The sequence below is a fragment of the Carassius gibelio genome, chromosome B21 (assembly GCF_023724105.1).
Source record: "Carassius gibelio isolate Cgi1373 ecotype wild population from Czech Republic chromosome B21, carGib1.2-hapl.c, whole genome shotgun sequence".
Lineage (NCBI taxonomy): Eukaryota > Metazoa > Chordata > Actinopteri > Cypriniformes > Cyprinidae > Carassius > Carassius gibelio.
In genome coordinates this window covers 7,037,190-7,061,622 of record NC_068416.1, presented here as the reverse complement: position 1 = coordinate 7,061,622, position 24,433 = coordinate 7,037,190, and the positions used below count along the sequence as shown (strand labels likewise).

General features: G+C 35.7%; 2 protein-coding genes across 2 annotated transcripts; both read right to left on the bottom strand.

The window, feature by feature from the left end:
* Window positions 1-10,287: 10,287 nt before the first annotated feature.
* On the bottom strand, window positions 10,288-14,021 carry LOC127986499 (lys-63-specific deubiquitinase BRCC36). Its single transcript, XM_052588770.1, has 8 exons — window positions 13,802-14,021; window positions 13,598-13,717; window positions 12,515-12,602; window positions 12,336-12,424; window positions 12,197-12,252; window positions 11,810-11,941; window positions 11,676-11,719; window positions 10,288-10,925 (listed from the first exon to the last, which is right to left on the bottom strand). Exons 1-8 carry the CDS (start codon window positions 13,904-13,906, stop codon window positions 10,777-10,779), a joined length of 783 nt encoding a protein of 260 aa, XP_052444730.1. The 5' UTR covers window positions 13,907-14,021; the 3' UTR covers window positions 10,288-10,776.
* A 1,758-nt stretch (window positions 14,022-15,779) lies between these two features.
* On the bottom strand, window positions 15,780-19,261 carry LOC127986498 (FUN14 domain-containing protein 1). Its single transcript, XM_052588769.1, has 5 exons — window positions 19,125-19,261; window positions 17,348-17,495; window positions 17,188-17,263; window positions 16,962-17,090; window positions 15,780-16,817 (listed from the first exon to the last, which is right to left on the bottom strand). Exons 1-5 carry the CDS (start codon window positions 19,135-19,137, stop codon window positions 16,740-16,742), a joined length of 444 nt encoding a protein of 147 aa, XP_052444729.1. The 5' UTR covers window positions 19,138-19,261; the 3' UTR covers window positions 15,780-16,739.
* Between the last annotated feature and the right edge of the window lie 5,172 nt (window positions 19,262-24,433).

Genomic DNA, 24,433 nt, shown 5'->3' with positions numbered 1-24,433 from the left:
TAACTTAATGTATCTGTAAATTTCAGAATTTGACATAAATGGTGACATGTATATTTAATCAGGTTTGGAAAACAATGTTCTTCATAAAGTAAAAAAAAAAGTGTAACAGCAATCAATTTAAGACAAATATCACAAACATGTTGAATAAAGTAATACCTGATAGAGCACTGATGAGACTATTGCTTCAGAATAAATTACATTTGCATCAAAAAAGAAAAAAATAATAATAAAAACCTTTGTTCCACCCGACAAGTAACGTTTTTACTCTGAATGACCGATTTACTTGTCTGAAGGACAAGCACATGTCAAAGTTTAAAGGTTTAGTTCAGTCATAGTTTTTGCTATTTTTGGACCAACATTTATTTTCGATGCTTCAAAAAATTCTAACTGACCCTCTGATGTCACATGGACTACTTTGAAAATGTTTTTATTACATTTCTGGACATGGACAGTAGACCATACACACAGCTTCAATGGAGGGACTGAGAGCTCTCGGACTAAATCTAAAATATCTTAAACTGTGTCCCGAAGATAAACGGAGGTCTCACTGGTTTGGAACGTCATGAGGGTGAGTTATTAATTACATAATTTTGATTATTTGGTGAACTTACCCTTTAATGTCGAGCCTTCCACCTTAATAAAGTGTGTAACATATATAACTTTCTAATGTAAGATCCTTTACTTCTTTAGTCCATTCATTATTTAATTCAACAATACTGAATACAGACAACTAGCATACAGTTCTTGGCAGGCTGCCCAATGGCTCTCGGATTAAATGTATATTTTTAGACTGAGCAACTGTAAATCTCCCCCATACTCTATTCCTTGTGGACAGACATGCAAATAATAGATGGCTGTGAAAGCCGTTCCAATGAGAGACTGAATTCTGTTTCTCACAATTTAATACACAAATATAGAACAGGCCTAGAGCACTCACGTATTGTGTGATGGCCTGAAAACCTATGCTGACCACAACATCCAACATGGCCAAATGTCTTGGATTACATGGTGTTTAGCTCACAATGCTTTGCATTAGAGAGACTGAGGCTCTCTGGAAGAGCAGTAGTCTCTGATCCAGGTCCCCAATGGTTTCCTGTGACTTTCCTGTCTGTCTGCAGATTAAAGCTGGGAGGCCTGTCTGAAAGGATTCACCAAAGCAGAAATAAAGAGAAAACCATTTTGTAGATAGTTTAGTGTAGTTTAGAGAACAAAAAAAAATATATATGAAAAGGGAGTGCGTTAAGAATTTTCACTCCACACTTTCATTTTTGTTAGCCTTACTTTAGGTACTCAAGTGCACCTTGGACAGGACTGGGAATTAGTCCAGGGAGTGAATTTTGAGAAGGGGCAGCATCCCAGAGAATGGCATGGGGAGCTTGAAGCCTGTACATGCACATTATAATATGCACGACTTTGGGAATGATTCTGCTTTGTCGGTATTACAGCTAACTGTAGCATTTTATTATCTGTTTAGTAATCACTGTGATTTCGGGGAAGATTTATCGGCTTAATGTTTTTGCTCTTGGTGACCGTAACTCTGAATTCTTCAGGCAGAACAGAGCTGATTTAAACTTCTGTTTTAAGGCCCTCGGTATCAGTGGATTAGCACAAAATAGTGATTTTACACAAATTGTGGTAATTAATTGCATTTCAGGACATCTGTCAAACCTGAAAATAAATGGCTGATTTTACATTTTAATCCACAGCCATGGTGACAAATAGTATTTTAAATTCTACAAATATTATCAAATAATTTATACATTGTAAAAAATTACATTTTGAAAAATTGTGGAATTTTTGCTTCCCAAACCCATGTCATGCCCTCGTACCATTGGCAAAACTTCTGATGCATATGGGACACAAAAGTGGAAACACTTCAAGAGCGTTGAATTCATCATCAGATTGGTTGAATTCTACAGGATTTTGTGGGAGATGTGTGTCACGTTCTTTAACATTCTGTCTGGAAACAAAGATGAAATGATGCCAAACCTTGTCACCAAAGAAGAAAGCCATAGTGTTTACAACTGTGACGATGAGCGATTATCAGGATAAGCATTGCAGTTTCAAAAGTATGTGAAATATTTAAAGGTTGCTGCATAAAATCTTTAAAATATGTCCAAGACTGTTACACACCGGTCTGTTATTGTGGCAACATGTGTCGGACAAATAGCCTCATGGTTGGACTTCAGCCAATGAAAAGTGCCATGTTTCCAGAACCTTAGCCGTCAATCTGAAGGTCTGGTTATGTGAGACTACAACAAGCCATGCAGGAAAAAGAGCGTGTGTACACATGCGCCTGAGAGAAACGTTGGTGGATTCAAATTCCTGTGTGCGAGAGAGGGGAGCCAATGCTGAGGAGCAATAAACATAATTTCCAGTTGGATTTTCCATTATTAAAGTTATGGTGAGTACTGTATTTGGTCTGCGATAATATCATAATTGTTGTTTTGACATTGTGGAGTTTAACATTAAGAGTAACGTTAATGTTATATTGGATAAACCAAACAAAACACTCATACAAAGTGACGGCATACATTAACGTGATGAAGGTTAGACTAGTGCACGTGCGCATTAAGGCTGGGACACACCAAGCCGACTTCAAAGAATTAGGTGTTCGTCTTGTGTTGGCAGCGTCGGACCAGAAAGCTGTGTTTGAACACACCGCACAGACTACAGCCGACATGCGTGAGAGGAAGAAAGATTAATTCGAGAGCTCTCTGGCTCTCTCTATGCAACTTACATTCAAGTTCCAGAACAGTAGGAAAGACATCATTAAAGTATTAGGTGTGAGTCCAGTGGTTTAACATACATTTTATGAAGCAACTCAAGATTTTGCTTACAGAATTTTTTTTTTTACAAAATAATACCCAAAGTGTGGTGGTGCTTCCCGTATTGGGTTGCAGATCAATGTTTTAGTATATAAAGGCCCGGTTTCACAGACAGGGCTTAAACTAAGCCAGGATTAGGCCATAATTCAATTAGGACATTTAAATAAATTTTGATAAACATGCTTAGAAAAAAAAAACATCACTGGGTTGCATCTTGAGGCAAAACAAAGGCACTGATATATTTTAAGATCAGTCAGATCAAGTTTATTTCAGTTTAAACAGCTACGACTTACATTTTAGTCTAGGACTGGGCTTAAGCCTTGTCTGTGAAACTGACTCAAGTTTCATGAGCTCAGAGTACCTTTTCTGAGAATGGAAATATTCAGGTGAGATTCAGGTAACCTCAGATAAATGATTAAATTTTATGGTGATTATTATTTTTTTTTAATTTTTTTTTTTTTTTATGATTGTGAATGTATTCATGTTTAAAGTGCAATTCATCAGTTTTGTGTATCTCATGAGAATTAAAATGCATGATTTTGTAAGGTTTACTTGTGTAGAAAATTTCAGTGCATTTATCATTGTATGGTATTTTTACAATATCGTTGTAGATTTGATTTTAAAAAAAAATTAAACGATTCAGTTTATATATTATAAAAATATTTATAATGTCCATCAGTAACACACTGCTCACTATAACACTCTGCACAAGTAAATCAAAGCCTGATAACTCTGCCTTCAGTGTAGCAGCATCTTAGTAAGCCGGTGAAATAAATCAATGGCATCACTCAGCAATTCTTTGCTCCACAACGTCACCACGGGAACAGACGGTTCCTCGAGATGGGGCGTTCTGCTTTATTGAATTTAATTTGTCAAAAATGCCTGATACAGCAAAACATCTTTTATTTATCTGCTTGGTAAAGCCCGTTCTTACATGAACAACTGAACCTGAGAATAGTCTGCCAGACCATCCTTCTTTTCACTCATTGTAAAATTCATTTTTATGCCGCTGCTGCTTCCCCCATTAAACCCACTGAAGGTGCTCATACAAAAACGCCAAAAAGGATCAAAATATATACTGTGCATTGACTATCATCAGTATTACCGGGGTACATTAATGGTGCATTGTGCTGTCAACTGCAACATTATTTTGGTAAATGCATTCTATTTGTATAATATAAACCAATAATTGTACATAATTTGTAAACCCCTGTAACTGCAAACCATGTTTAATGTTTAATAACCCCCACCCAACACAACATAGTGAATGATGTTTTTGATATTTATTTATTATTTTGAAATTTAACCTCATAATACCTGATTTAATTAAATTGTAGTTACACTGTGTACAATTTTTCCCCCTTTTTTTAATTTAGTTAAATTTTGACCATGAGGGAATTTTTCCACTTGCATTCCCCTGTGGATTCTATTGTAAATCAGTCGTACTTTGATGTAAGCTTTCCAAGCAGACTTCATGCAGCAACATGTAACCGTGTTCATTTTAACATCTTAACCGGTAGGTGGTGCTATGCCAAAAAACTGCTTATGTACCCTCAGATTAAGGTTGTTATAATGGGTACCAAGTTTGGTCTAACTATGCTAAAGCCTTGCAGAGATACAGCCTAATGTCCATTATGGTGTTTGCTCTTTGTCACATTTGTTGATGTGTTTGGTCTATTGAAAATCTTTTCATAACTTTTTTGAGGTTTGGAAAAGGTTGAAGATGTTCTGAGCCAATTTTGGTGAAAACCAGACAAACCTTCTTGGACAAGTTTTAAAAAAGTAGGTTTTTCTGAAAATCTAAAATGGCGGGAAAATGTTTATGATGACAAAGTGACACAGAGTCAATCGTCATGAGCCAATAAGAGGACACAATTATTTTGTTTCTAGCCTTTGTGGTTCAAATGTTATTTGCATAAACATGAATAGCAATTTTTGGGCACTAGAGGGTTTCACTTAAAGACCACAGATTTGCAGTGTTTAATGTACAGACTGCTCTCCATCTTTGTGCCAAATTTAAAAACGTTCCTGTGGTCCTATGGGCTGCCATAGATTCAATGGTGGAAGAAAATGGAAAGAAGTAGGATAAAATCTTTTTTGCATTCTGATTTTTATATCCAACACGGTTTTTCCTTATTCAGTGAATCTCTCATATTCTTCCACTTGTTACCATTGTTTTTCTTCAACGATAGTGTGTGCAGTATTGCAGTGATGTAGCTGTGATGTCTTCTCCCAAATGGTCTATTGGTAAAGTCATCACTTCACTGCATCTGCTGTTCGAAGCGTCGGCTACTAACAGTCAGTGTCCTCAGACACACTAAAAGGACTGAACACACGCATTGGCTTGTGCATTGATTCGTTCAAAATTCTGCATTAGGATGTATTGAACATAGATTCAACAACTCTGTTAAATGACCCCAAAAGAAATGCTGCCCCAGCAACACTAGCCAACAACAATTAGCCAATCAAGATTCAGTACTAACCCACCCTCCCACCTGTGTAACTGCGTCTCTTGTCTATAGCTGTCACATTCGTCATTTTTGTACCCTTGCATACTATGATCTATTGACTCAACACAGGCTATTACACAGAAGGGCACTGGGGTGGTGATGTATTCTGTGATTCCTCAGAATCAGCTTTTATAATCACCAAAATAAGAACTCTTTGTATTCGGCAAATAAATCTTGGAGCAGAATTGAAGATGTAATTACTCTCCAAGTGTGGGGGCTAAGGAGGAGTGGATAAGGAGCAGGCTTGAGCAATGAGGGCTCCCACCCTGCATAGTGATGTTAATTGAAACACTCAGGGAATTGCATATCTGAAATGATTGACAGCTTTAGAGCAGATTTATGACACTGAACTGTAAATGTATTTATTTGATGAAATAAATATTCAATGCTTGTCCCTATACCACTCTCTTTGACATCAAAATCTATTTTTATAGCACTTCTTTCCTAAAATCATGTTTGTCACTATATGATTTATTATGAGCTTCCCAAACGTTTCATATTTTTTGCATAGACTCAAACATACAGTAAAATTATGGCCATATCAACAGCATTTAAAATGTCAAGGTATTTACTTATGTGCATCTTTATAAGTATTTGCAAAAATAAAACATGTTTGAATAAATTTAGTTTAAACCAGGGTACCAAGAGAAGGCAAAAAAAAAAATTATAATATTGCAAATACAACATTTAAAAACTTTATAAATCACAAATTTGTCCAACACTTTCCAACAGCGATCCCAGTGGTTAATGTTACAGTGGGAGCCATTTGGTTATCAACAGGCCCCCATGTGCAAGACCTAGGGTACTCTCTTGCAATGGCAGCACTTCATTGTCTTCATTGTCCGTTAGTAATCTGAGTGTGCTCTTTGATAGCAAATTTTCATTTGAAAGCCACATCTCTAGCATTTGTAAATATTACTAAATTACAAAATGGTAATGCTTTATTGGGTAGTGCCTTGCACTTTATAAACAAACTCCAGCTGGTCCAAAATGCAGCAGCTAGAGATATCCAGGTCTCCAACATCTGTACGTTTTTTCCAGGTCTACTTGAGGACCATGTTTTGACATAACATGACCTAGAAACTTAATGCATTTCTTTAAGAGAGAGTGTGTCTATCATCAAATGTCCAATGACCACCCCCATTAGGCAATGAAGGGTTGCAGAGGAATTGCATAATTGAAACGGCTTGCAGGTCCACTCAAATAACCCAAAGAGAGTAGTCACTGCTGTCTTTACTTGATCATGGCATTTCCTAGGGCATCAAATGATTACTCATTTAAGAGAGACCATACGCAATTTTTTTTACAGGTTACATGATTCAGCCTTCTGCAATCACAGAAAAAATCCTTCTCAACAACAATTGTAGGGAAAACCCATGGACTGCAACACTACTAGTGGATGCTCTGATGAACAAGGTCCTGTGCATGTTGATTTCTTGAAAGACTAGTGGTGGGATATGACTGTGGTGTCATTTTAAGGACTGGGCATCACCAGTAGAGATGCAATGAGTAAAGGTAATGGTTTGGCCAGTAGTCCTTCTTTGTCTTAAAAACACTTTGTTTCTCTAGAAGTGCCCTCAATTTAAACACGTTCGGCCAGTAAAATTTCCAGATTAACCTCTATCGGGATTCGTAAATGGTCAGATAATCCATCACGAGAATGGACACAGGCATCCTTTCCAGACACTCTATGGCGGTTAAGCTTGGTCACCTCTTTGTGTGCCATAACTAGTCCCATAAGGTCCCCCAATATGCTCATGCCAGTCATGCCAGGAACTCCCACCTCTCCTTGCTGTTCTGAATCCTTAAAAACCAACACTAGCACCCCTATTTGCCTTTCTCAATTTTGGTCACAACATCGACTTGTAGGAGTATTAAATATATCTAACATTACTATCATTCGAGGAGGCTGGATGCTACATTTTCCTTGGCTCTACCCTCATTTCTTTATCAAGGTGGACAATTTTAAATAGTTCCTCTTGAGGGGCTACTAATGTATTAATAACCATGTGCAGGCTTTTTAAGCTGAGTGAAGGTGATTTTTCCACAGCAGTAGAAGGACTGACTATGGCTTTGGTCTTGCTAGGGCTGGCACATTATTTTCAATATGGCTAACTTTGAGGCAACTGACTGGAAAACTTTGCATGAAACAGTGCAGAACCTTCAAATGTCCACCTGTAGTCTTGACCTACAACTTTCTTTAAACTGCCCCATTATGGGTAATGAAAGGTTCATATTTTGGTTTTGGGAGTCCCAACAATAGGTTGACATGCATGCAAGGTCAAAAACACTTTCATTGTCTTATAACATGCATTTATTTTTACCTTAGTTGCACAACGACTCCCAAACAATTCGCTCAATGATACATTTTTCCAAACCCCTCCTTTGTGTGACGCTAATCTGCGGTGATTGGTCCAATTGTTCTCATTTTCATTTCATCATGCCTGTAATATCTGACGAAGCAGCATTTGTGAGCACAGCGCTGCTTTGTGTAAAGCATTACCAGGCAAACTGCTATTTTATTTGAAAAGTGTATTTAGTTGTCTGGGATCTGACCTACTAGAGGTCAATTCCTTACTTAATTCTGGCATTTTTCCAAGGTCTTTAAAAAATGAGTTTTTAGTCATCTCCTAAAGAACACCAGCGTGGATAACTGTTTTGAACTGTATATTACATATACCCCCTTAATTGGCAAGGTTATAGAGAAGGTTGCTTTCGATCAATCTGTATTTGATACTGTTGAGAACGTACTCCTCAACAAGCTGGAAAAAGTGGATAGGGCTGTATAGATTATATTTAATCAAGGCAGAGACTACTTTTGTGAGCATAGGGAATTTTGAATTTAAACTGGACTGCCACAAAACATGGAGCTTCACAAGGCTCAATCCTTGCGCCTTTACTGTTTCATTTGTATATGCTCCCACTAGGCTACATATTTCAAAACAACATTGCTTATCACAGCTGTGCAGCTGACACTCAAATCTACCTTTCTCTATCACCAAATGACTTCAGTCCCATAGACTGCCTGTGCCAGTGCCTAAATGAAATAAACACCTAGATGTGCCAAAACATTCTTCAGTTAAATAAAGACAAAACAGAGGTCATTGTATCTGGCATTAAGGATTAAATACCAAAGGTGAATGCATTCCTTGACTCCAGGAGTCTGAAAGTTAACATGTTGTCAGAAAACTTGGTGTCATTCTGGATTCTGATCTTTAACTTCAGAAGCTACATCAAAGCAATGACTAAATCAGCATCTAAAAAAACACGTATCCATATCCTTTGTGTCCAAGCAAGATCTAGAGAAGGTTATTCATGCATTCATTACCAGTAGAATGGATTAATCTAATAGTCTTCTCACTTGTCGTTCTACCGGTGAAACTTGAGCCCTCCTTCTGGACAGCACACCAAATATTTTCTGAATATTGATCTACAATAGGAAATTTTATTTTAACATACAATACATTATGCACAGCAGCTTTAAAAAAGGAGCAAAAATATCTCATATGTCTAGAATCACAAGATCCAAACCACCAGCCTTTTTTTGGTGGGCTGGTGAAACAGTATGAGCTCTGTCCTGCCTATTTTGGAGGTGTTAATTAAACACTGTCAGCCTCTGGGACGTTATTGTCCACTACCTCATTGGCCCCTCTGCCATAAATATATCCAGGGGCCCAAGGTCCCTTAGGCATCTCATCAAACACAATGCCCTCCAAACACACACTCATAAACTCACTTCCTACACACACACACTGACAGAACCCCTTTCCCCAGCCACCATTTCAGATTTATAGAGGCTTCAGGTTCACAGTCAACTTGGTTTCGCACTAAATAAATGACAGTGTTCTGCCAGGAGTAATAACCAGTATGTTGATGCACAAGGAGGGAGAGACGTCTTTGCTCGCTCCATCAGTCTCAGAGCACATCTTTAATATTATCTGCTTGCTTCCAATCCCAGGATAAGTGCTTTCACACACACACACACACACACACACACACACACACAAGCCATTCTGTTTTAGTGGAGTGTTAGACCTCTCCTTGATACAAAATGGTATTACTTTAAGGTCCACTGTACGTAGCAATATTGGATAAAATAAAGGATATTTACTCTATATGAGAATTTGCACTTCCATATGTTGGACAATATCTATAGAGACCTGGTTCAGTGCATCAGATTTCATTTCTCGAGGACAGAAGTGCTGTTAAAAATGTTGTCAGAGTTTGTGAGCTGACACTGCATTGGGCCATTTCCATAAACCACTGTGAGATCACTTCAGTCTGATCCCATCAAAACAGCTCGCTTTCCAACTATAAATATCATGTAACTCAACTGGACTCATTTTGGTAAATGATGTAGTGTAGCCTTGAGTGACTTACTGTTTTTATACAACAAATGTTAAAGGTCACTATTAATTATGTATAATTATATTTTAGGTAAGGTATTCAGTCTGCACTGCTTACCCAGTGTCACATCTAGAGATTAAGGTCTGTCTGCAGTTCAACAAGGACACCTGCGCCACCTAGTGACAACAAATAAAACAACATGTGACTACTGGCTTTTCTGTTGGATTCATATTTTTTTTGCGCACATAGTGATGCTATGCAATTAGTTTCACATTAATGAAGCAAGGCAAGATAAGTCAGCACCAGTGTGGCTTAACTTGTATAAAATCTTCTAAATACAGTTGAGTATTGGAAAGGACTACTGGGACAACCCTCGACCCAGTTTCAGTACTTTCAAACTACCAACTAAAATGTTCATATTTGTATTTAAACTGGAAAATATCAACTTTATGACACCAGGGAGCTACCTGACATTCACAGAAACAAGTGAAAATCTGCAATTATGCAACGTGTTACACAGTTTAAGATGTTAAGAGCTTTGATTTCTAAACACACATTCCAAACTGAATTTAGTTAAGGACTGAAAAGTGGGAAAAGAAACATTCTGTATTCATTACGTGACCCTTTTATTTCACACGGTCATATTAAATTGGCATATATGCTCATTCAAAGATTTACAGCTTATAAAAAAAAAAAAATAGCATCAGTAAAATGTCTGTCAGTAACATTAACAGAACCATCAAAGTCATATCCATAAGAGAAAACAACAACAACAACCTTTTAAAGAATATGCAGTGAGTATACATAATACTACTACAAAGATACTAACATGTAATACACATACACACACACTAATATATATATATATATATATATATATATATATATATATATATATATATATATATATATATATATATTATATAAGCACTAAGACAGAGCATTACAAATGTGCTGATGTTTCAAAATGTTAAATTACAGACATCCTGTTTTTGCCCTTCCAGTGATTCCTGATCAAAATGTGTCAGTAGGGCAGAAAAAAAACTGTGCTTTCAGTGCAAAATCTTAAGAAATCCAAACAATGATTCTCCTTATAATGAAGCCAGTTCTTGTGTCAGTTGCTCTTTCTCCTTCTGGAGTTTGATGATACTTTGTTTGTTCTGTTCCAGTCGGTCTTCCAGCCACTGCAGCAGCGGGCCGCTAATGGCCGACATCTGACTGCACAGGTTTTTAGTGAACACTGAGAAGCACACATACATGCAAATTACAAAAGCACAACGGTAAAAATTGTTCTGTTACACACTTCACATTTGTGAAATGTACAACAAGGTAAGTCCCATACTATACACAAAAAATATAAATAACTGATGAATTATCATTTATTTGAAAGCAAATCTTTTTGCATTATTAATTGAATAACTGATCTTCTATGCATTTTCACATGGAATGTGATTAAATGATCTTATTTATAGAGCCCGGCCGATATATCAATTTGGGGATATTATCGGCCGATATGAGTCTGTCACCGATATATCGGTATCTGCGAATATGCTGCCCAATATGAAACTTTTTTTTTTGCTTCAAATACGTGAATGCATGTTACGAAGTGAAATAAGCTTCAATGGAATAAAGTTTAAAAAGAACTGAATTGAATTAAAGAGGAATAAACTTCAACTTTACTGTTCAGAGCACAGATGTTAGACTCATTCTGGGTAATAATGTTTATTGTTAAATGCCATGCCTCCATTACACATCTGTCACGTTATTATAAGTGTTAGATCACCACATTTGAGTGATTATTGCAAAAAAAAAAAAAAAAAATTGTGTTAATGCATATATTCAGTATATGTATATACTGTATTCTATATATAGTACCGGTCAAATGTTTGGAGATGCTGTAAAACATTCATTTTGTGTGCAATTGAGAAATCAGCTGATTGTATTTACCCACTAATTCCTTCAGGAAATACAAAGTAGATTTAATAATTACCTGATCCATTATGTATCTTTGTGATTGGATCCAGATGAGATAAACTGAAATATCGGTGCAAAAAAATATTGCATGAGGTCCTGAGTAACCATTCACAAATTTAAACAATCTGAAACATAATCCACAAGGAATACCTGTGAATCCTTCTGTATGTATCCTGTTCTTCTTGACACAGGATTCTGGGCAGCTCCACAGCAGACTCCAGACACACTTTCCCGATGGCTTCATGTGGGATTACATGGATGGGGATCTCAATCCGCTCATACCTTGTCATAAGAAAGGAAACCAATTTCCATATTTATGAGCAAAAAACACTACACAAAATCCTTTTCTCATCAAATACTGAGAGATCAGATAAACACAACATACAGGTGTCAGGTGTGGACGCACATCAATTTATCTTTTTGTTTATGGGACTACATCTTATGTTTTAGATTATGTGCGATGCATGGATCTGAGTTGCAAATCTAAAAATGTAAAGCTTCCAGTTATTCATTGAAATAAAAAAGCAGATTATTTACTCTGAGCCTTTCTGGGCTTGTACTGACTGGAAACAGGTGTACAGGACTCTACCAGTCTGCAAGAGAAACAGAATGGAAAAGTACTTGTAAAAACGTGACAATCATATAAAAACTCTTCAAGACGATGATCTTAATATACCTTTGTGTTTTTATCTTCTATAAAGCATGAGAAGATGAGTCCAACAAAACCCTGGTCCATCATCTGATACATTGCTTGAGTCCTAACATCTGTATAATGCAAGAAGAATTGGAGTTTCATTCAAACAAAGGGAAGATAAAAATGCATAATTACACGCATTCAATAAAAAAACAACTAACCAACATGTGATGGCCACACAGTGATGTGTGGATGAGAGTGGTACCAGCCCACAACCCTCATGGGACGTCCTGTCATTTCAGCCAACCTGTGCCTCGTATTAAGAAAACTAGCTAATAATATCAGGATTTCACTGAATGATACATTTCATTAAGAATCATTTTAAACATTATGTTAATGCTTTATGAATCAGAAAATGATGTCCACTGATTTATGTACATAATGGGGTCCAAATGTCTGAAACAACTAGTGCATTTTTTCCTTTACATCATTATTTCATTATGAGCATTTTGAATTGAGTGAAAGGTTTAATTGAAGCATGTATTTTGGAAGGTATTAGAATGCATTTAGTATGTCCTCCACTTAATTCAATTCATGTTTATATGTGGTTTATCACATGTAAAAATAATATGACCTTTTGCTTTAATAACAGCGGCACCCAAGATTATCCAAGACTTCATGGTCTTTATCATCCCGTGTGAGCAGAGAATGTTCCAAAGAATAGATTTTACTGAATAATTTGATAATTTTTACGAATTTACTTGACTGGTGAACTGAACTAGAAATGGTCGACAGAATAGTGTTTACTCGTGGTTGTCTGTTTGTTTGGACATCCTAAAACTTTCCTTGTTTGCTAGAAAAAACTACATTTTGAATATTAGATATGTATGCGTACTCTACAACCGCATTTCCAGAAAAGTTGGGACATTTTGTAAAATGCAATAAACACTAGAATCTGTGATTTGTTAATTGTAGTTAAACTTGAATTCACTGGCAAAGGCTCAGAGAAAACATGTCCCAAGATTTCACTCACCAACTTAATTGCATTTTGCAAATATAAACAAATTTAGATTTAAATGTCTGCGACAAACTCCAAAAATGTTGGTACAGAAGCATGATTTTTAAGTATTAAATGTTTGTTTGGTATTATAGAAACAGTTACCCAGAGCATTTTAAGACAAGGTTTGTGTTGCAGAATGAAGAAAAACAAGATAATAAAAAACAGGCCCATAAATGACCACTAAAAAGGTTATATAAATAAGAATGCACATATTAAATGTAAGAGAGAGTATGTGAGAGGATATCTCTGCCTCAGTGGACGCTGCTGACAGCTGCTCTGGGGAAATCTCCACTCGGTCTTTCCTCTTGTCTGATCGACGCAGAATTATGACAGAATGGATGTGCACGATGCGGTTTGTGTCCACCTGTTGGTCAATAACAGAGCTGTTGTCGTTCACGCGCATCTATACAGAACAACACAAACACAAACAAACACAGGAACTTCAAACCTCGCCGATGCAGAGCCCCATTACTTCCTCCTTCTCCGTGCTCAGAGCGTGATTCATACAGACTAGAAATGCGTCTGACTCTAAATGTACAGCGCTCACTGCCATTATGTGAAGTATAATCTAACAGTATACGTTTTCTCAGATTTGTGTGTTTGTTTATCACTGTACCGCACTTCCACTTCCGCAAAGCGCATGCGCTACATTCAATTCCTTCCGACAGTAAACAGAAGAGGGACTTTTTTTACGGTGACCGGGAAGGAATATGTTTTGTTGTATATGGCAAGCCGATTTGAAAATATTATATTTCTGGATTCCAGGAATGAAATATTTACTTGTTAAATAATCGTAATTCTTGATATCACCGGCAGAATTCTTGATATCAAAAATAGAATCCCTCACACATAGATCTTGAATCTTTGGGAAGGCAGCGATTCGATTTGATTCACGATTCATAGGTTTTCGATTTGATTCAAGAAAGATGTTTGCAGATTTAGAACGATTCAGTTCGATCCGATTCACAATTAAATTCGATTCGATTATTACAATTAAATTCTGCATTCTTTAAGTGCATTCACAGGATAATTTAAATGCTTAGTTAGGAGGCAAATTACACAGCAGCCTTTATAGTTAGAGAACCATAGGTTAGAAAAAAATTGACAAAATTGTCCATTGTTAGATGCTATTATATATATATATATATATATATATATATATATACATATATATACACACACACACATACAATTCATTATTTTATTATCTATTTAAATTGCTATAAGAAATCAAATACACTGCTGGACAACAATCAATCATTTGTAATCTATAATTTTTTTCTTAATGGCAATTTTATGATTGTTTTATATACAATAAACAATTATTTAAATTTTCTGCACAGAGTAAGGTAGAAAATATACTTTATAGTTTCTGTACTGTAATAAATAATATGTAAATTAGCACTGCATCGTTCATAAATTGTATTTATTGTGTTTTTTTTCTTCTTAGCGTTTCATCAGTTCATTCTCAGTTTCATTTAAATCGATTACTGTCCAAGATCGGCGATTCACGATTCAAAATACACGTTTTAAGATCAATTCATATGCAGCGTCAGAGTTTGTAATCGATGTATCGAGAAAATGAGTGAATCGTTACACCCCACAATTTTTTTTTATTTTGGCTAGAATAAAAAGTGCAAGTCTTAATTCACTATTAAAATATCACAATACCTTGAAATTCAGATGCAATTACAGATAAATAGCTAATCCATTCTGACATACCAAGAAGGTCCTGTCACTTTTATTTGTATAGAATACAGTTTTGTTAGATAGAAGACCCTTCTTCCTCGGCTGAGCCCTTTGAAGCTGCACTAAAACTGTATTTTGGAAGTTCAAACTCGCGGGCACCATAGAAGTCCACTATATGGAGAAAATTTCTGAAATGTTTTCCTCAAAACAACATAATTTCTTTACGACCGAAGAAAGAAAGACATGAACATCTTGGATGTCAAGTGGGTGAGAACATTATCTGTAATGTTTTGTTCTGGAGGTGAACTGCTCCTTTAACACTGTTGTGTGTTCATGAGGCTGTGGCGTATCTCCTGAAGTTGTGATATGTTGTTCTGAGCCATATAAAGTGACTCTCTATGGCTCTGATATTGTTCTTGTTTATTGTTTATGACAATAAAGCATAATAGCTTAAAAAGCCACAAAAAGCAACGTCGTTCCCTCAGTGTAAATCGAGATAACTGTTTTACATCGTGTTTCGGAGATTGTCTTATTACTAGGAAATAGCAACTTTTGCAGCTCTAATCCTGGATCCTTTCTGTCACAAAACTGTCCATGACTTCCCTTATGAAACTGTTGTTGTTGTTTTTTGTTGTTGTGAACCCTAAAAACATATAAATCTAAAAAGAATGGCTAATATCAGGCATGTTGAAGTCTTTAAAATCAATTCTCGAAAATAAGGACTATGAAACAACAAAGACTGTTATAAGTTTTTTACTCCACACAGGTCTTTATTTGAGGTTGTAATATACGAGATAGAGTTCTTCAGATGAACTGAGGAGGGCAGCAATACGCCATTGAAGCGTCAAAGATGCCCCAAATCACAAAAGAAGAAAATATGTTGAAGATTAGGGTGTTTTCTAACCGGAATAAATTTGGAGTTGAACAGTAAGGGCCACTACAAAGAATGACAGATTTAACTGCAATTTTTCCTCGAAGCTGCAGCTTGGCTTGTCTCTTCATTCTTACAATCAAACTTTCATTAAATCATCAAACTCTCTCTGGCTCTCACACTTTATTCAACCTAGTAATACGGTTCAGTGAGAATATTATGAATTTGACATCTGGAATACTAACTGGACTTAATATTGTGTGTGTTATTTTAACATTATGAATATTATGTGCTGAGCATTAGCTGAAATTTAGGAAAATAGATCAAACATATTTATGAATATCAAAAAACAACTAAAAAAGGCAAACCAGAATTGTTTAAAAACCGATTGTCTATATACTTTAAACATTTCTGTCATTATTAATTAAAATGACAACTTTTATTGACTCCTCGGTCTTTGAAGTAATGTCCAGATTCACAAACATTTAAACAATAAAATGCACTTGGTTTAGGTCACAGTGTTTTTAAAGGGCCAATTTCAAATAGTTTTAACTATTTACACGTTTAAGCAAGCGGACTTATCAAGTCTGGTGTCAAAAATCGTCTGTACCAAAATAATACAGCAAAACGTTCAAATAAACAAAATTTAACCGGGGCTTTAAGTACAAACTAAAGCAATGCACAATCAAAAAAACTGAAAGCATACATTCTTAATGTTTCCTTATGATCACATCCTAACAATCTAATGTTGCTCTACGTTAAATACAAGCTGCAATAATCTGATGTTTGATGACATCCTCAGCATGTAAGCCAATGATTAGAGATCCTATGAAGCCAGACCCAGCAGGAATCCCCCAGCGAAACCTCCCGTGAGAACAATGTTGTTCTTGACAAATACTTGCACCTACGTGGAGAGAAAACATTTCAATGAATGGTCCCTGCTTAAAATCAATGACACACACTTCATTCCAGTGATAGTGCATTACAATGAGTTTGTGAATATTACAATGACATAAATGCAAATACAGATCCCAACAGCATTTCTTACCTCATTCAATTTCGTTCTCACTTCTTTAGGAGGCTTGTCTGAATTCAGCTTCAGCTGCTTCTTTGCCTTGTTCACATCTTGCTCGACTCTTTTCCAGTCTATCTGAATGTATCCTGTGTGATGAGCGATCTGAAAGTGCATTGGAGATTGCTTGTATCTTGAAACAATCATAAAGCATTTAGACTCTCAACATGACGTTACATAAGCACTTGGTTTTACAGTTTACCTGGAGCAAAAAGAAACCGCCGCCGACAGCCGATGCTGCCAGCTTCCCAACTTTCTGAAACAAGTACCCTGCACACCTGAGAGAAACACAAGAGCAAGCGGTTCACTTCTACTCTACTCACGGTGTTAATACGCAGGCATCAATGTTCATAATGACCCACCATCCGCTCACTCCTCCAATGGCCAACTGTTTTGCAACAGCGTACTTCTCAGAAGCGGGTCCGGAGTTATTTTTGCCAAACATCTTGTTCCACCACCCTTGTTTCTTGAGATGCTCTGCCAGTTCTATCACATCTAAGGTTTCGGTGTCTGTTGGAAGAAACACAGTAATATTCTTTTTTTATAATATATTTCAATGAATCCAGACTTACTTACAAACCACAAGTTAAAATATTCATGCTACAGAAAAGAAAAGCTTTCTTCTTGCCTCTCTTTGATTTTGAGCACAAATATTTTTAAAATAAATAACATTCATTGTATTTTTTTTATATAAATTATATTATTTATTCATTCAAATCTCTATTACCTTACTAACTAGTTAGTAAGGTAATTAATTTGTAAGTTTATTTTAATTAGACTTTTTTTTTCTTCCATTATGCTACTTCTTTGTACTTGATGCCTAAATAAAAATATACAAATTTTAAAACAGAAATTAAAAACAAGTTCAAGTTTTCATATTGCATACGTCACTGTTTCTGGTATGTTGAGTCATACCTAAAGGCATAGAAATGTGTTTAAAGTAAGCATTAAGTCTACTTAGATGTACTGTTGTGGGTAGAAATGCTGGTGAATAATGTACAAGGTCAAAGAGAAAAACAGTGTGATAAAAAACAAGCAGGTGAAAGTGAAAGTGACATGACATTCAGCCAATTATGGTGACCCATACTCAACATTCATGCTCTGCTTTTAACCCTTCCAAAGTGCACACACACAGAGCAGTGAACACACACACACCGTGAACACACACACAGAGCAGTGAACACGAACGAACAAACAAACACACACACACACACACACACACACACACCCAGAGCAGTGGGCATCATTTATGCTGCGGCGCCCGGGGAGCAGTTGGGGGTTCGATGCCTTGCTCAAGGACACCTCAGTCGTGGTATTGCCGGCCCGAGATTCGAACCCACAACCCTGACTTCCCACTAGATTAAATGCAAAGCCACTGTTCTCCATCCAGGTCTGAGAGCTCTCAGCATCTTTACACGATAACCCTGTCCCTGACTAATGACGAAAGCTTGCTGGATTCCAGACTTAAGCCAGACACAGAAATAGAAATAGCCCACAGCTGCAGCCAACAGACAGCACAGTATCACTTTCTTTCACACGCATCTGAAGTAAAGAGAGATGAGACTGTCATGCCAATGCCAGGAGTATGACTTGGCACTCACACAGTGTCTAACTCTTCTTAGGGTGAATCTTTATAATGGTTGTGTAGATTTTCTTTGCATGCCGAGTGAACTGATGTTTCTCTGTCCTTGATAGGATAACTCCAACAGGCTTTTAGGAGCTGGTTATTTTAGCCGTTCTAGTAAACACACCCAAGGTTTCTCACATGTGAAGGACGAGGGGTGTGTGGGTAACTTGACTCATGCCACAAACATTAATTGCTTTTGCATGAGACTTTCTGTGCTTTGCTAGCGTGTGAATATGCGTGTCACAACGTTTTAAATGCGGTATAATTAAAATAATCTCTCTCCATCGTTTAAACCGCTTCTTTACGCGGTCCAAATATGTATTTTAATGTGAATTGCACGACGTAGTTTACTGAAGGACGTGTGTCTACACGTGTGTAATCGTAAATCAGCAACTCTCAAGGTCCTTCCGTGACGAGGAGGCTTGTTATAACGTCAAACAGAGAAATGTGGTAATATGCAGTCTTATTTAAATGTGTATTAAGCGATAGAGCTGGAAAAGTGAGGCGCTTACCCTTCTCGGACATTTCCCTGCGTGATTTCTAACCGGTGTTACAATATATTCAGTTCCTGAAATATTTGGTCCCACTGGGTGGCGCTTACATGAATATTCATCAGGATACGTCATCGTGGGCGGGGCCTACAGGCACAGGCGCGTCCCCGCGGTTTCTCTTATGGATTATTTCAAGCAGGTAATACAGTTTGAACGAGGTTTCTTAAACTACTCATATGACTGTTCACATTTTGGGTATCACTTTAGAAAACTGTTTCTTACATACTGCATAACTAATAAGGAATTATTGAAGAACTAACAGGTGATTATTCATTAACTACTGTTAACTGCTAAGGAAGATGTGTTAATTAATCAGTATGTAATATCATTTTATGATTATGTTAAGTAGCGGCTAGCCTAGCTAATCTATAACTAATGTATTCAGTCATACCTCCTGAAGAACTACTGTTAATTATCTACTAGTTAAGGTTCAAGAAAAATAACTATGAAGTAACTACTAATGAACAGTTTTACACAATTACATTGAATTGTGACCCTTTCATATAAATGTTAATAGTAATAGTAGTAGTAGTATGAAAATGCAATATTAATAAATGCAATACATTTTATACAGGTTTTGCCTGTGTTGTGTTGTGAGTGTGTCAGCTTCCGATAGGAACCCCACCATGACTCCAGTGCCTTATGATAACTTACCTTAGTTTTTATATTTTATATACAGTACTATATGTGTGCATCATCAGCATATACCACATTACCATTAATTAAATTTCTGTATGTAAGGCAAAGCCTGAGGAAAAGTGAAAATACAGGTATCCAATTAGTAATTAATAAAGAATTATCAAATAATTCTGCAGGACTTATTTTAACCTGAAACATTAGGCCTATTCTAAAGTGAAAATATTGGGAACCCATTAGTAATTATTAATTAATTATAAAATAATTCTGCATAACTTATTTTGAACCTGATACACAGGACTGGGGTCAGCGGGGCCCTGGTGAAGGTTGCACCAGTGGGCCCCGTTTGAAATTGTTTAATTTGTATGTTCGTTTATTTTTATTTATTTGTACTATTTACACAATGTTTAAGTTTTTTTTTTTCAAGTTTGTAGGTGTCAATGTACAAAAACCGAATAATTAAATGTAAAATAGCACTGATAGTCTTCAATGTAAAAATGAAATATAAAATCATACATTTATTCAGACACCTTCAACATTTCTCACATTATTACAGTTTATTTGCTATCGCTTGTAAAATGGTTATAAAATATGACAAGAACTTAGAGTTAAACTGTGTCAGAACAAATTCATCTTGATAATGTCATAACTTTGATAGAAATATTTTTAATGGATTACAATCAACCAAAACTACAGACAACTGTCACGACAATATTTACACAACTATCAATACTTTGACCAATTAAGACAATTGTTTAATTTGTAGCCTATTAATGTCTGACCTCTAAACAAATTACAGCTCATCCATTAACATTGTCCTTTTCATAAATGAACACACAAATGCATTGGTGTCAACTAAAGCAAGGTTAACCTTAGTTTAAGTAATGTTATGATTAGTCCTTACTATTAAGTCATTTTAATAGTAGTTATGGTAACACTTTAGTATAGGGTCCAATTCATACTAATAGTTGCTTATTAGCATGTCTATTATTAACATATTGGCTGTTTATTAGTACTTATAAAGTACATATAATGCATGGCATCCATAATCCTACCCAATACCCTAAACTTAACAACTACCTTATAAACTATTAATAAACAGCAAATAAGGAGTTAATTGAGGCAAAAGTCATAGTTAATGGTTAGTTAATAGTGAGAATTGGACCCTAAAATAAAGTGTGACCGTAGTTATTATTTGTTATTTATTAGTTATTGTTTTCGGCTCTAATAGCCTATTTCCTTTTTTTGACTTTATTGGTTTACATCCAAATGTAATAATAATCTGTGCACTGAACAAAAATCAGCATCACCACAGCTTATTGGATGTTGAATGCTTCACAAATTGAATGTTTCACAATCAACCAATTATTTATTAGCCACAGCAAATGCACATTGCCAGGTGTGGTGGGTCAAGAACATTAATAAAAAATAGTGTCATTTAAAAAGAAGTGTATAAAGCCATGGTAATAATATAAAGTGATATACCCTAGTTTCTGTGTAGAATGTATTGAGGTTTATCAATGCATTCATTATGTGGAAATGTATTTTATAGTAAGACAAAAGTGTTTTAAAAATAAACTTTTTATTTATATTTATAGGTAAAAACCAGAATGTTGGTCAAGAAAAATCATGGGATTAATGGCCAAATTACTACAGCATGTCTAATGAAATATTTATTCAAATATGTATCTATATATTTCCTTCATTTTTGTGAGCTATGCCCGTTCCTGTACATTGTAGACCAGTGTTGTTTTTATGTTGTAAATCAATAAACATCTTGATGGAGATGTTTATTGCAGGTTACACCTTGGGTTTAACAGTCAGAATGAACCCAGAACATCCTAAACTGAAACTGAATTATACATTCTTACTAAAACTGATAAGAGGTAGCAGGCCTGTTTTGTAGATATTAATGGTTAGTATCACTTAATTTGACCAACATTTTAATGCACTGAATACAACAGCTAATGCAACTGAAACTTAACATTAATGATAATCTTTGTTAAAGAAAGTATGAGGGTTGTGTATCAAAATGATGTTCAGTTGAGTGTAGAGCAACATTCAAGCACACAAACATGCAATTCCAAGTTCTTGTGTGGACTTGAGCTATCAGCTTATAATTTAAAGGCTATTTTTATAATACAGACAACACTGGTAGATACAGAATAAAACCACAAGAATAGCCTATATTAGTAAATATTTATTTAAACATGAAATCATACACATTTAAAAAGCTTAATCTCAGTCATTCATGAGAAACGTATAGTTCTACTGTCATGGAACGTCAACATGTAACATCTAAGAGAAATGAAATGATCAGTTCAGTAATAGTTCAAGGATAAGCAGAGTACTGAGAAACACATGTAACAGAAACGAAAATGTGAACAGTCATAAGAGTAGTTTAAGCTTAACTTCGTTCAATTTAATTACTGTCTTGAGGCGCTCATACTAATCATTTCTGTTCCACGCGCCTGTGCTCGAAGGCCCCGCCCACGATGGGGTATGCTGATGAATATTCACGTGAGCGCCACCCAGTGGAACCAAATATATCAGGAACTGAAAATATTGTAACACCGGACGACCATTGTCGTGCGCATTCTCTCCGTCACGTGACAGAAGGCGTTTCGTTTTTTTATTTTTATTTTTTTATTATTTTTGTATGTGAATGCAAACAATACAAAGATGACATCAATGATATACAACTTTATGTGGAGTACACAACATGTATCAACAATATGTCATCTGAATATACAAAACAAACATACAAACAATTTAACAATTGCTAAAAGGAAAAATATAGAAAAAAGAACATGAGGGTAAGATATTGATTTATATTTCAAGTAGAGTATACAAATTAAAGTCATTACAAATTGAGGTTGTTTTTCTCGCTTTCTTATTTACAGAGGATGAAATAGTATTAAGATACATTTTAAATTCTTTCAGAAAAACAAGAAAAATTAGTTTGTTGTTGGTGAATTTACATTTATGGATATAGAATTTGCCAAGGAAATAAATTAAATTAATAACAAAACAAGATTTGTTGTTATTTGAATCGGAATCAAAGTGTCCTAAAATAATATCTTTAAAAGTAACAGATATGTCTTGTTGGATATTATTTTTAATAAATGTTTCCACATCTTTCCATAGATGTTCAGTATAGGAACATGTCCAAAATAAATGAAAAACAATTTCTGTGTAAACTTGCAAAATGAGCATCTTGTCTCAATATTGTTTTTATATTTAATCATAAAAAAAAATAACAGGGTAAAATTTATTTAGTATTTTAAATGATACTTCTTTCACTTTATTGGTGAGAAAATATTTTTGTTGTAAAGACCAACTCTTTTCCACTTTAAGTTTTTTAAATAAATTATTCCAGTAGTTCTGCTCATAGGTTCTGCTTGAAGCGGCGATCGGTGTGACATCAAAGTACCGCGAGAGCCAGATTGATTCGAAAGCATAAGCCGCGCGTTCTCGCGGTACTTTGATGTCATACACCGATCAGTTTGCGCTGTTAAAAGTAATGTTTTATAGTGGGCTATATATTGAAAACAGATGCTACCGAAAATATTCAATTTAGGGCATTACTTCATTCATTTTCTATGGTATCCCCAAATAGACTGTCTTGAAACCTCAGAAAGTTATATATCATTTAATTCATTCATTCATTCGTTTGTTTTATCTAATTGGAATAGCAGGATCAAGTTTTTCCTAGGTTTTGAGTCAAAGCACAATTGCTGCCAGCAAAAAAGTCTAATAATAATAATAGTAATCATTTTTTTTTTAAACTTTCCAAACTACATGTTCTTTTTCATAATTGTCATGTGGGCAAATTGTCATGTGTATTAAATGTTATATGCATAAAATGTATTATTTGCAATGATTTTTTGGTAGAAACAGCTATGTAAAAATATGATCAGATTATATATTATGTATACATTTATTTATTGGTGCAGTTTTCACAGGCAAGTTGTAAGTTTGCTGCAGCTGACTTCAGTTGTTGCTTCTTTGTGAGTTTTTGTGTGGCTTTTAGTTTTGTCTAATGCATGCTCCGTATGGTTAAAATCAGGAGACTGACTTGGCCATTGCAGAATAAATCACTTTTTTACTTTCAAAAACTCTTGGGTTGCTTTTGCTGCATGTTTTGGGTGATCATCCATTGGTACTATAAAGCACCACCCAATCAAGTTTGCTCCATTTGACTGAATCTGGGCAGACAGTATATCTCATACACTTCAGAATTCATCTGACTGCTTCTGTCCTCTGTCAGTCATCACTAAACACCAGTAACCCGGTGCCACTGGAAGCCATGCACGCTCACGTCATAACACTGCTCCATGTCTCACAGATGATGTTGTGTGCTTTGGATCATGAGCTGTTTCAAGCCTTCTCCAGACGTTTTTCTTCCAGTCATTCTGGTACAGGTTGAGCTTAATTTCAGCTGTCCAAAGAATGCTTTTCCAAAAGTGCTCTAGCTTTTTTAGATGTTTTTTATATGGCCTTGTTTGCACCCTCTGTATTTGCTTTGTGAAGTCTTCTCTTCATGGTAGACTTTGACAGAGACACGTCTCAAATTAAAGATCACAGTGTGCACTTTAAGTCCATATTCATTATGTAACCGTGACTTGAATATG